Here is a 13,230-nt window from a genome sequence, read left to right as displayed (position 1 = left end):
TCCAGACTCTTATCTTCTGCAATTGATGAGGACCGTGGGGAGGAGAAGAAAAAATGAGTGAAAAGAAGCTTGCGGTGGTTGAAGAACTGCATAAGCCAGCTCGGCGGAATTATCCACGTCGACATGTGGATATACGTGGCCTGGATGAGACTTGGCAAGCTGATCTTGTAGATATGTCTGCATATGCACAACACAACTCCAACCATAAATTCCTACTCACCGTCATCGATATATTCTCCAAATTCGCCTGGGCCGCACCGTTGAAGAGTAAAAGTGGAAAAGATGTGACCGCTGCAATGGAGTCGATTCTCAGCAAAGGACGCATACCGAAAAATCTCCATGTGGATCGAGGGAAAGAATTTTATAATACGGACTTTAAGGCTTTGATGAAAAAGTATAATATACACTTGTATTCTACATTTAGTAATTTGAAAGCTTCAATTTGTGAACGCTTCAATCGTACACTTAAGAATAAAATGTGGATTCAATTCAGTTTTCGCGGAAGCTGGAAATGGATCGATATTCTCGATACATTAATTATAAAATATAATGATACATTACATCGTACGATAAAAATGAAACCGAAAGATGTTAGTGCTGCGAATGAGAAACAACTATGGCGTAACGTATTTAATAGAACTGTGAATCGGGAAAAACCAGCAAAATTTAAAATCGGCGATAAAGTGCGCATAAGTAAATTTAAGAATGTTTTCGAAAAAGGTTATACCCCAAACTGGACAACAGAAATATTTACAATATATCGAGTGAGAAAAACTAATCCAGTTACTTATAATATAAAAGATCATCAAGATGAGCCCATCGCAGGTGGTTTCTACGAGCAAGAGCTACTACATGTTAAATACCCCGACATATATCTCATTGAAAAAGTGTTGAAGAAGCGCGGCAGTCAGTTGCTTGTAAAATGGCTAGGTTTCGACAATACACACAATAGTTGGATAAGCAAGGATGACCTATAAATAAAGAAGATGGAAAAAATTTCAACTCTGTTTTTTTTTTTTTTTTTTTATGACCACTCCTTATACATATAGCGGAGCTCGAAACATAGCAGGTATAAGAAAAAAAAAGGACACATTGAGCTTGGTCGGAGATTTTTTTTTTCTTTATTTCACTTCCAATGTACAAACTCTCTCTTGCTCTCACCCACTCATACTTATTTACATCCCTTTCAAAGACATTACGGTATGTCACGGTGACCCCATGGCAAAGTATTTACTGTGCCAGGAATAATGTACCGCTTGTCGTCGTGCGGACTTAGCGCTATTTTTGTTTCCTTAATAGTATATACATTGTGTAAAGTAGATCTAATCGATGATTGAGTGCGCTTCATCTCAATTTCCTCATTTAAACATTTAGTATAATCATCAAAAGTTATAGTTCGCGCTACAACATTACTATTAACACCCTTGGCTTTTTTTTACATCATTCTTACCTAAAACTCGTGTTGCATACATTTTTGACCTAAGACCGACGAATTCGGTCATAATAGCCCCGTTATTCTCATCTTTCATGAGACCGGGTACTTTTTTATTAACTAGTGGTATATTATATTTATTATCGATGGGATAATCACTTGTATCATACTTATTAAGATTGTTCTTCATATCATTATATACATCATCACATTCAATGTGATATATTAAACTATCGGTGTCAGTGTACAATATTTTACATTTATTCTGATATAACGGAGACATGAATTCGTGATGAAACTCATACAAACATGTTTTCGATATATCTAGAATTGACATGCCAACGTATATCGGTTTATTAAACATTACATGCAAGTTCCGAAGTTCCACAGCAATTAAATTTTCAGCGAAAATACTGCGGCTATGAAAGTTGGGCTTTGCAATCATGGCTTCGGCACCATATCTTCCTGCCCATTCCGTCAAAAGCTTCACCTGCACATGACTTCGAACATCTTCCATCGTTTTCCCAAAAACAGCATTGTTCATTAGTTTAAACAGATTTTTTTCGAACTCATTCTTCGCATTTGTTCGAAACTGGGTATTCAGGTCGATATATTTCTGAAGCCATGATGATTGCCTAAATTTCAAAATCCGATGTATTTTCGTGAGTTTTACACCATGCTTCAGACATTGCTGTAATGCGCGATAATGTATGATGTAGCGTTCTTTCCCACTGACTGACGCAATGAGCTTCTCTTGTTGTTTACCCGGAGGTTTTTCATGGGATGGACAGAATGGTAAATCACTATGGATATCATGGAGGTCTTCTGGATATTCTAAATCAACCTCCAGCAGATAACCATGTGTACCATTCAATGGAATCGATTCTACATCGAAATTCTCAATATTTTCAACAAACTCAAACTGATCGTAGGGTAAAGATTGACTCATTGCCCAGCCATATAAGTTATTAACATCATAATACATTAAATACGCCGATGGTTCTGATGGATCATACGATGGCATGTATTTATTATTAGCGCGTGCATACCTACCACTGCATTGACTTAAACCCCCACGAATGCCTCTTTCGACAAATAAGACCATGTCAATATCTGTGAGCAATTCGAATCTGATCTTTGTGTATCGCATCATTGCATCCCAGGTATATCCAGGAAGTGTATAATAATATGCGGGATCAAGACCGTAACTTTTTAAGCAAGTACTACGAAAGTTTTCAAAAATGTCAGCCAACAATAAAACATCGGTTTTCAAATATAAATCACTGTATTCTCCAAGCGTTTGAGTGGAAAACCGCTCCCAAACGGTCAAAGCATGAGCATACTCATTTTCCGATACCGTTGAATTGGTTAAAGAACTATAGAATGATTCTCGCGGTGGAAGTGCCGTTTCCTCCAGTCTGTCAAAACTATCGATGTACTCGTATGGGAATACACCTTTTCGCGTTAACAGATTGAAATTATCGGTATCTCGGAATTCAGATTTTAAAACCGTGAGTTGATCGGGAGTTAGGAAAGATGCTAATTTATCAAGACTTGTGTTCAGAAATCTATAAGAATCAATGAAACGCAACTTGATATTTTTCCTATAGTCCTTCGAAGTTATAACGGTTTTCGAAAAAGAAATATACTTTTCTTTCGTTATGGGCAGTAAATCGGTTTTCCCCTCGAACGCCGTAGCTACTTCTTTTATAATAAAATGAGCATCATAGCCCGACAAATTGTGAAAAACTATTGGGATAAAAAAAGACTGTTGATATTTTAAATTACAGTCTTGATGCGCTGGACCTCTGAATTTACCTGTCAAATGACAATGATCGCGTACTCGAACATCACTCTCTACGAATGATTTCTCACAGATGTGACATTCCTTATTTTCTCGGAATTTTCGCCATTCTTGAGGAGTCAATTCTTTCATCGGAATTACAGTGTATAAGATGGTTGCCACCTGTTTCGCCAATTGTTCCAATTTTCGTACGAACCATTGAACGCAGTCCTCACCCCGATGTGTGTGATACCCCGACAATGATTCGTCATACGAGCAGTTGACGTAGTATCCCACGCTGAAGACTTGATGCTGTTGAAATTTATTATTCTCCATATCTTCAGCCGTGGTTTTTCTCAAAATGCACTCGAGGTCTGCATATACAATAAATGGGAGAAGCTCCTTATGATTCACGTTCTTAAACTCCAACCATTTGTTTCGTGCATTCGGCAGGAGAATTGCGCAATCATTCATCTCACCACAGTCCACCTCATGTGATTGGAGCTTCTCATGAGATGAAAAATAGTGAAGGCATCTATGGAAAAATCAGAATTTTTTTTTAACATTCAACAAATCTCATTATATTTATTGTGTGATAGTGCGATATTACTTACCGATCACAAATGTATTTTCGGCCATTGTGAGCACTCAGCTGCTTGCTGACCAACATCGATAGATTTTTAATCCATGCGAAGTGTCCCATATTTACATCCATCACATCTTCTATATACAGTAAATTAATATGTTTCACCTTTTTCTGCTTGCTCAAGCGAATAGGTTGAACCACATTATTTGGTGCACTGTATACATTTATTGAGATGTCATTGAGATTCTCGAATTTTTTTATCTGATCTAGACTCATGGGGAAGTTTATACCCGCAAGATTCAAGATCGTAGAATAGTGAGGATATGATGATGGGCGCTCACTATATTTCGCTGCAGGGTGAAGAGCCGCAACCACCGCCCAGCCGAAACACGCGTTGTCATTAGATCGCACATTGACCACTGCTCTCCTCGATATAATTTCTTTTGTCAGAGATATGTGGCAACCCGCGCGCATAGCATTATACTTATTGATATTGACAGTCAAGTTCAGAATTGAACTTAAGGCCCAACCACTCTCACTCTCTTGAAATTCGTCGAGGGATTTAAGAGTTGGCTCAACAACATGATTTTTATACCAATCACTTATATTACATGTTTCGAGTAGCTCAACTGTCTTTGTAATTATACTTTTATTTGCATACCTGCCGTTCACAGTGAATTCACCATTAAACTCGGTATTTACTTTTATACTACTATGTTTAGAAATATTATCCATCACATGTAATTTCACTAATTGGTATGAGTCTTGCAGAAATTTTTGTGGATCGATGTAATTTTTATTAATCACAGCACCAGTAAGCACTCGATTGTCAAATGCCGTATCGATTTCACGCCATAGCAAGCTCTGATTATTTAATCCATCACCCGTGTGGATGAATTGTGAACGCACTGTCAATTTCAAAGTTTCTAAACGTATAATTCGCGCAATTAATGAACGGTGTGACGCTATGTTCAATCGAGCACGTTTGGGAGAATTTTCACCACTCAATGATTTGATGAACGCATCGCACTCTTCTTCCCACACGTTATATTCTTCTACCGATTGTAATGAAACCGCACGATCACTCAAAAGCTTTTCTACAGCTTCAGCATCATTGAAGTTTGCCATGGTGACGAGGAGAATGTGAAAGAAAACTTTGATGTGAACTCGAAGAAAACTCGATCCTGAATGTCTCGATTTTTGAAATCATCTCGACTAAATTAACATCATCCCTTTTAAACTTTTTTTCCCCCCAAAAGTTAACTTTTTTTTCTTGGAGAGGGGGTGAAATATGTGAAAACGCGGAGGTGGAAACCTGTCGACATTTTCTTTGACATTTCCATATCATTGCTCCAGATCGATGTCGTGTGGGGGAAAAAAAAGTTGGTAGGCAAAGATTTTTTGAAAGAAAAAAATTTTTTAGGACATCTTTTGCCGAAAAATGGGTCAATCATGAGAAAAATGGTGCTTGCACATGTTCTATCCTGTCAATTATAGCGTGAAGAAAAAAAGTTGGCCCGAACTCAAAGAGATCTTCATTCCTTGGACGTCTCGTAACAGCCCCTACGAATCGGCTTCGCGTCTTTGAACCATCCTTAAGAAACCTATGGGACATCTTTTTTTTTTCGGAAACAATGGGTCAATCACGTGAATACAGGTATTGCCGGTGCTTCATAAACTATGCCATACCTGCGTGAAGTCTTAATTATCGATAATGATCAAATAAGTTTTCTAAAGTTTTGAAGAAAAATTCCTGAGGACATTTTTGGGAACAATAAATCAATCGTGGGGATGCAGGTGGTAGTTCAACATGAAAGTTTTTTTTGCACGTGTTCTATCCTGTCAATGATAGCGTGAAGAAAAAAAGTCGGCCCGAACTCAAAGAGATCTTCATTCCTTGAACGTCTCGTAACACCCCCCCACGAATCGGCTTCGCGTCTTTGAACCAACCTTAAGAAACCTATGGGACATCTTTTTTTTTCGGAAACAATGGGTCAATCACGTGAATACAGGTATTGCCGGTGCTTCATAAACTATGCCATACCTGCGTGAAGTCTTAATTATCGATAATGATCAAATAAGTTTTCTAAAGTTTTGAAGAAAAATTCCTGAGGACATTTTTGGGAACAATAAATCAATCGTGGGGATGCAGGTGGTAGTTCAACATGAAAGTTTCCGCGATTTTTTTTCCATCAAAGACTTACATTTAATTAGGAAACGTCACGCTCATCTTGCAACGACTGAAAAAAATATTTCGTTTCGGAGGTCATAAATCTCATACTTTATTACTAACGCACAGGTTGCCGCTATTGTCCCTTAGGGCTGAAGACATAAACGGCTTCCTCAATACCCATTCCATAAAATTTCGCTTTGAAAAAAACCGTGTGAAAGTTCATGTGAAAAAAAAACACTATTCAAAAACTTTCGCTAAAAGTTATAAATTTCAGCATCTCACTCCCTCTCTCACGCCCCTCCACTTGACCATCCCTTATACTCACCTTGTGACGCAACCCATAAATTTTAGCATCTCACTCCCTCTCTCACGCCCTCCATCCCTTCTACTCACTTTGTGACGCAACCTCATCCCCTCCATGCACCACCCGAGTTCCCCCTCCACTCTGGACCCTGCCCCGCAGTCCCCGTACTCCCCCGTCCCCGCTCCCCCCTGAGATCCCATGGGTTAGGTCTCTCCTAGCTACTCTACTGTTTCGACATAACAAAGTGCGGTCTAAATTTAATTTTAAAAAATGTTTGTTGTTTAGTAGAGTGCATAATATTTATTATTTTAGTAAAAATAGTGATGTGGTGTCATAAACCGGTCTTTTAGTGAATTAAACCGGTATAAAAGCGGCCGCGCAAATGTAGTCTGTGATCCATGTGTTTTTGGGTGATGCAGATTTTATTATTTCGTTCGATTGGAAATAAGTATTAATTCCTTCAATTGAACCAGTGTGCGAGGGATATTGTCCAGTGTAAATATATCGTCAGTTATAGCGTGGTTATATGTCATGTGTGTAATTAGATTATGTATACGAGTTCGCTTTGATAGTTGTGTGGTAACGAATCAGCCGGCGTTTTGACGTTACGAAGGCGCGACAAATGTAACGAACGTTCGCATAGTCGGTAAATAATATAAACTTGATAAGTCAAATCAGTTAATCGAAAAGAGTTCTAAAAGTTCAAAGTTGTGAGGAAAAACGTGCGTCAACCTATAACCTCAAATTTTCTTTTTGATCTGAAATGACATGGTTGATAAATAATTAATAAAACAAAAACACACGGAACTGTTAGTATGATGTTAGAAACTTCAATTGAATAAATGTTTTCTAATTTATTTCTTGTGTCATCATTATTTTTGAATATTCCCATATTTTGCTTCCTATTCAATTTGGCTCTGCTCTTTCCGATCCTTGTTTTGACTCCATCGGTTTGCAGCGCATCGATACATAATATTAATTGGTTGCCTAATATGTGTCCTATGATTTTCTACTATTTCTTCATGCTGATTGTGGTAACGTGATTCAAGAGGTTTCCAGCTATGATCATCAAACGCACATTTTGTACATCAGATTCTCAAAACAGTTTCTGGTCTTGATATAAGTGTAGTTATTCTTTTTCCACCTGGTCTGTCCAGTAATAATTTTGAAACTTGTTCCAAAAAGTCTTTGGATGCTTTTTTTGCTGATAATATGAAAAGTCGAATCTTCGGAATGCAGTAGGCAAACACAAATTTTGACAACAATACTTATGAAATGAAGTGTATGTTGAGTATTCCTATTCTACAAACTGCAAATGTGGAATTATTAGTGAAAAGATTCATCACGATAAGTCTACGGTTGCTCAGTTTTGGATGCGATTAAGTATAATACCTGCCAACATCATGGAAACCTACAGAATTTCAGAATGTTATGTGCGCTATGTCATTTTAATGTAACATCATGACTTTTAACAACTTTTCACTATAATACTATAGATTTGGATCATTGAAATACAGCAAAAATCTGCAAACTATAAAATTTATATACTGTGCTATTCATTTAACTTTTTGACTCTCACTGTAACATAAACATAAAATGAAAAATTCATTACAAAAGTCTTCAGTTGCTCATTTATGGGTGGATTTGAAATTGCTGTCTTCCAAACTCATTGCACAGATACATTGAATCGCAGCAGATACCTGCGAACTTTGAAATTTCTGTGGATAAATATGTGCTAAGTATCACTCCCTATCTTTGATTATGGTAATATGTAAACCATAAACTTCCCCTAGGGAAAAAAAAGGTTGGGACAAGTACATTGATGGTCCCTCGTTTGCTGATGATTCCACCCATAAAAAAAACTTTAAACAAAATTTTTTTTTAATTGTAAAAAAAAATTATTTCGTAAAAAAAATACAGAACAATTCGAAAAAAATTTTACAAATCTTGAAAAAACGTTATGTTAAAAAAAAACTAATCTGCATCTATTTTTTAAAGTGTCAAAAGAATGAAATAACAAGTAAAAAATAATAAACCGAAAAATCGCGCTTGAAATCATTTTGGAAACCGATGCCTCATTCTTCTTATGAGATTCGAACAGCTAAATCAACTGAAAAAAATTCCATCTAATTTACGTGCGGCATTAAAATTTATTATATTAATTCGAGGCCAAGTATTTTCTAATGAATTGAAAAAAGTTACCATTTGAATTACGTGCAGCACTAAAATTTATGATATCAATCGGTGGACAAGTATTTTATTAGTAACTCCAAATTTTGACATTATTGAATTGTTCTAAGAAGCTTTCAAATCCAAAAGAATCACATGCAAGCTAGTCATTTCTTACTCTATGGTGGCAGAGACTTATAAGAAAATCGATTCTTCTCAGACTTTCAGGATCCTCTGGTATTATTCACAAAATTCGACGTCGATTGGATCGATACAAATTATGTTTAAATATGTGTTAAAAGTACTTGTCCGGCCCATCACTATTCATTCAATAAAGAATCAATCATAAAAATACGAAATTGCACGGCAGAATCTCGTTAAAAGTTTGTTGAAATGCGATTCATTATTAATTTTATGTTTTTAATAATAGTATAGGTTAGTTCTTATTCCGAATGGAACTCGTTCGCTGGAAGAATAAGTGGGAAGTAAAAATTGCCCGCATCGAATGTAAACTGGAGAGTTATTTTGGAAGCTTGAACATATACATTATGTACAATTTTTTTCATTTATCGATGCACAATAATATCCCTTCTAAATTGCGGAATAATTTGTTTCCGTTTTTTATTAAATTAGTGCAATTAAGTAAAAATTACTTGAAGATAATTCTCTCAATTCCCTCTGCATGAATGCTTGTGATCCATCAGTTCTAGACAAGCTCTGACTTTTATTTGGATAAACAATTTAAACGGAAAGTGATGGGCCGGACAAGTACTTTTAACACATATTTAAACATAATTTGTATCGATCCAATCGACGTCGAATTTTGTGAATAATACCAGAGGATCCTGAAAGTCTGAGAAGAATCGATTTTCTTATAAGTCTCTGCCACCATAGAGTAACAAATGACTAGCTTTCATGTCATTTTTTTCGATTTAAAAGCTTCTTAGAACAATTTAATAATGTCAAAATTTGGAGTTACTAATAAAATACTTGTCCTCCGATTGATATCATAAATTTTAATGCTGCACGTAAATTAGATGGAATTTTTTCAATTGATTTAGTTGTTCGAATCAAATAAGAAGAATGAGGCATCGGTTTCCAAAATGATTTCAAGCATGATTTTTCGGTTGTTTATTTTTTACTTGTTATTTGATTCTTTTGACACTTTGAATAATAGATATAGATTAGCTATTTTCAAAGATAATGTTTTTTCAAGATTTGAAAATTTTTTTTCGAATTGTTCTGTATTTTTTTTTTGTAAAATAATTTTTTTTACAATTAAAAAAAAAAATTTTTTCAAGTTTTTTTTATGGATGGAATTATCAGCAAACGAGGGACCTTCAATGTACTTGTCCCAACCTTTTTTTTCCTAGGATTATGTATTATATACTAATAAAATACTTATCCTCCGATTGATGCCATAAATTGTAGTGCTGCACATAACTCAGATGGTAACTTTTTTGATTCACTTGAACTTTCTCAAGTTCCGGGTGCTTCCCGTAAGAATGAATTTCTCACGTCCTATTTGAATTTTTTTTTTTTCTTTACAATATAATTACAGATTTGTATTTTGTTTAATATAATATTTTTTCATGATTTGTGAAAGCTTTTCTTAATTGTTTTGTTGAAATTATTTACAGTTGGTTTCGTAATTTTTTTTACATACCATTATGTTTTGAATTTTTTTCACTCGTCATCCGATGTACTCGTCACTTTTGCATTTATTTGACCACGTTTTGTTCCTTTGAACCAAACGTTTTTCACGCATTACCATGATTTAACAGATTCATTTTTTTATTCATTGCGTTTGAAATGGTTTTTTTTTTATAACCTTTAGTAATGAATTGCTCATTTGAAGCAAGTTTCGAGAGAACAGATCGAACAACTTCTTATAAATCATCGTGCATTCGTGTTTTGAACTACATGAGTGTCACATGGGGTTTCACTGAGACTACTGTCCAGGTGACATCAAACATAAATGTACTTGACTCCAATTTTTTAACAGCATTCGTGCTGTTACTTATGATTTGATTTGACTACTTTTTGTGCACTGTGAACTTGAAAAAATTTTACAGGATATTGGAAAATCAAATTCTTCATGTTAGGGCACAATATAGATGACATTCTGTTATTGTTAATTCATTTTTTGTTCGTACCAAGAAATGCACACTACATGTATGAGTAACATATGTAGGGTTTATTCACTGAGACTACCGTTCAGATGTAATGATCATATTATCACCCATCAGAGTGTACTTGCGAAAAGACATTTATTGAAAAATTTTTTAATTAAAATTATTCCCTGTCTCATTGAAAGAGATATCAAAAAAAAGGAAACAAAAATCTTTTAATCAAATTACGGCTAATTTATTTAAAAACTGAAAAAATTACAACGAATAATAAATTTCAATGTCGTTAAATAACGACAGGATTTCAATGACTAAGGCACTCGAATCTTTTTTCAAGATAACGCGATATTGATCGATTTGAATAATTAAATCCAACATAGGGGGTCACCCCGGATGGCGGCCGAATTTTGTAGGGTTTTTTCGCAATTTTCTTGCGGCAAAGAAAAAAAAACATAGACTTTTGAAATTTAAAGGGTTTATTCAATGGTATTTCAACTCGATGGTAGAATTTTTTAACTCTGATATCTCTGGTAGATTCGGTGTAAAGCTACTCCACAGGAACCTATGTGTTTCTTCATAGTCTCCACGATTCAAGGGGATCGGTTTATCTGAAATCAAAAACCAAGGGGCGTTTGGATTAGTAAAGCAGTGGTTATCACCTGAATTAAAATTATACAGAAATATTAAGCATTGAAGGATTATTCCGTTTAGAAAAACCTTATTTCAATTTTTCAAAATGTTGCATAGCTCAATAATCCTTCAATTTCGATATTTCTGTATGATTTTATTTCAGGCAATAGCCCACTGCTTTACAAATCAAAACGCTCCTCGGTTTTTTGATCGCAGATAAACGGGACCCCCGGGAATCGTGGACACCATGGAGAAGCATATGGGATCCTGTGGATTAATTTTACACGGAATTAACTCGAGACATCAGAGTTAAAAAATTCTATCATAAAGTTGAAATACCAATCAATAAACTCTTTAAATTTTAAGTCTGTGTTTTTTTCTCGTCGCAAAAAATAGAGGAAACCCCGAAAAATGCGGTTGCCATGGGAGGTGACCCCCTCAAGCCGAATCAGTTTTTTTGAAAATAAAAATCGTTTTATTATGCATGCAAGTTGTTTTAGGTATTTTAATACCCAGTAGGGTGGTAGTTATTTGGGATCAAATTTATTTTACCCTTTTCGCCCCCTAAATTGGTTCGAAATACATAAAAAGTAATGCTGTAATTTTGTCAGATTTGTAGAACAATGCTCAACCCTCGACCATGGGGGTTGAAGTTTTCTGTTCATAATACATGGAATTTTTCTGCGTTTGTGGTCACGATTATACTGTGGGCCTCAATACATTTAGAAAATCTTGAAATTTCCATAAATTGTTTTACAAGCATGTTGCTACACGAAAAAAATTTTCAAAACTCCTACCCTTAAAATGTTGTATAGCATCACTATAAGAACCCATTAATGCGCAAAACGACAGTTTTGGACACACAATTTCAAGTACGCAGTTTTAACTAAAGAACAAAATCTGATATAGGGGGTTTTTGAGAGTGCTCTTTCAGAATCTTGCATTTATTTTGTAAAATTAAATCAAAATCTTCATTATTTATTCGTTTTTAATTGAAAAGTCAAGCTTTTCTAACATTTTTTTTTTCAAAGCGATTTCCCTTACTGTTGCTGCTCTCAAATAACCATATTATCGCCAGCAAAGATGTTCTTAAGGTCTGACGAGTCCAGAACACTGGTTATAAACACTTTTTTCTTACTCAGTTTTTGCATAATGACGGCTTTTGCAAAACAGCATGATGAAAATCTGTATGATTTTTTTTCTCGAAAGTCTTGACATAACAAAGAAATGTTCCAGAACAAAAAGTATTGAGAATCTTCTAAAGAATACGTGTGATTTTTTTCAAAAATTTTCTAGCTATTTTTGTATAGGGATAGGAGCTTTGAAAATTTTTTCCGTGTAGCAACATGCTTGTAAAATAATTTCTGAAAATTTCAAGATTTTCCAAACGTATTGAGGCCCACAGTAAAATCGTGACCACATACGCAGAAAAATTCCATGTATTTTAAACGGAAAACTTCAACCCGCATGGTCGAGGGTTAAGCATTGTTTTAAAAGACCCCAAATAACGACCACCCTAATACACACATATACACACACGCGGACATATTTTATTTCGAACTTAAATTTTACTTTGTTGGAATTGAAGTGAAAACTCTCCTTGATTATCAATTTAGTCATTTTGATGAAAAAATTTCCACCAATGCAAAATGAAAAAAATACTGATTGCCTCAGTTTCGATTTGCCAATAGAAATTTTGTAATCAAGCACTTTCGAATAGTCTGTTATGCGTTTACAGACAATGCGATTATACTGCCTTTCTATATTTTTGTAGTCCCTGGCTCTTTTTCGTCATTCCTGTTTTGGGTTATTTTATTACAAGACGATGCCGCGTCTTTAGATATTCTGCAATAACAAACATCGACAAGTTTGATGATACAATCAGAGAGAGCTGATGAGAAAGAGCGGAGGCATGGATTTTTATTTCTAATGTTTCAGAATTCGGACTACATCTCAAGATATATATAGAAAAAATCTCTAACCTTTCTAAATGTTTTTACCATCAATCCGAACGTTGTTGACAA

The 13,230-nt window shown here is 35.1% G+C and overlaps 1 protein-coding gene across 1 annotated transcript; it reads right to left on the bottom strand.

The window, feature by feature from the left end:
* Window positions 1-1,195: 1,195 nt before the first annotated feature.
* On the bottom strand, window positions 1,196-4,275 carry LOC122411393 (uncharacterized). The gene is made up of 7 exons (XM_043420141.1): window positions 3,830-4,275; window positions 3,695-3,750; window positions 3,251-3,589; window positions 3,082-3,181; window positions 2,717-3,000; window positions 2,173-2,545; window positions 1,196-1,322 (listed from the first exon to the last, which is right to left on the bottom strand). The coding sequence occupies exons 1-7, from the start codon at window positions 4,273-4,275 to the stop codon at window positions 1,196-1,198; spliced, it is 1,725 nt and encodes a 574-aa protein (XP_043276076.1).
* Between the last annotated feature and the right edge of the window lie 8,955 nt (window positions 4,276-13,230).

Source organism: Venturia canescens, chromosome 5 (genome assembly GCF_019457755.1).
Source record: "Venturia canescens isolate UGA chromosome 5, ASM1945775v1, whole genome shotgun sequence".
NCBI lineage: Eukaryota > Metazoa > Arthropoda > Insecta > Hymenoptera > Ichneumonidae > Venturia > Venturia canescens.
Note: the sequence above shows the minus strand (reverse complement) of the source record. Positions and strands in the feature narration are given on the sequence as shown.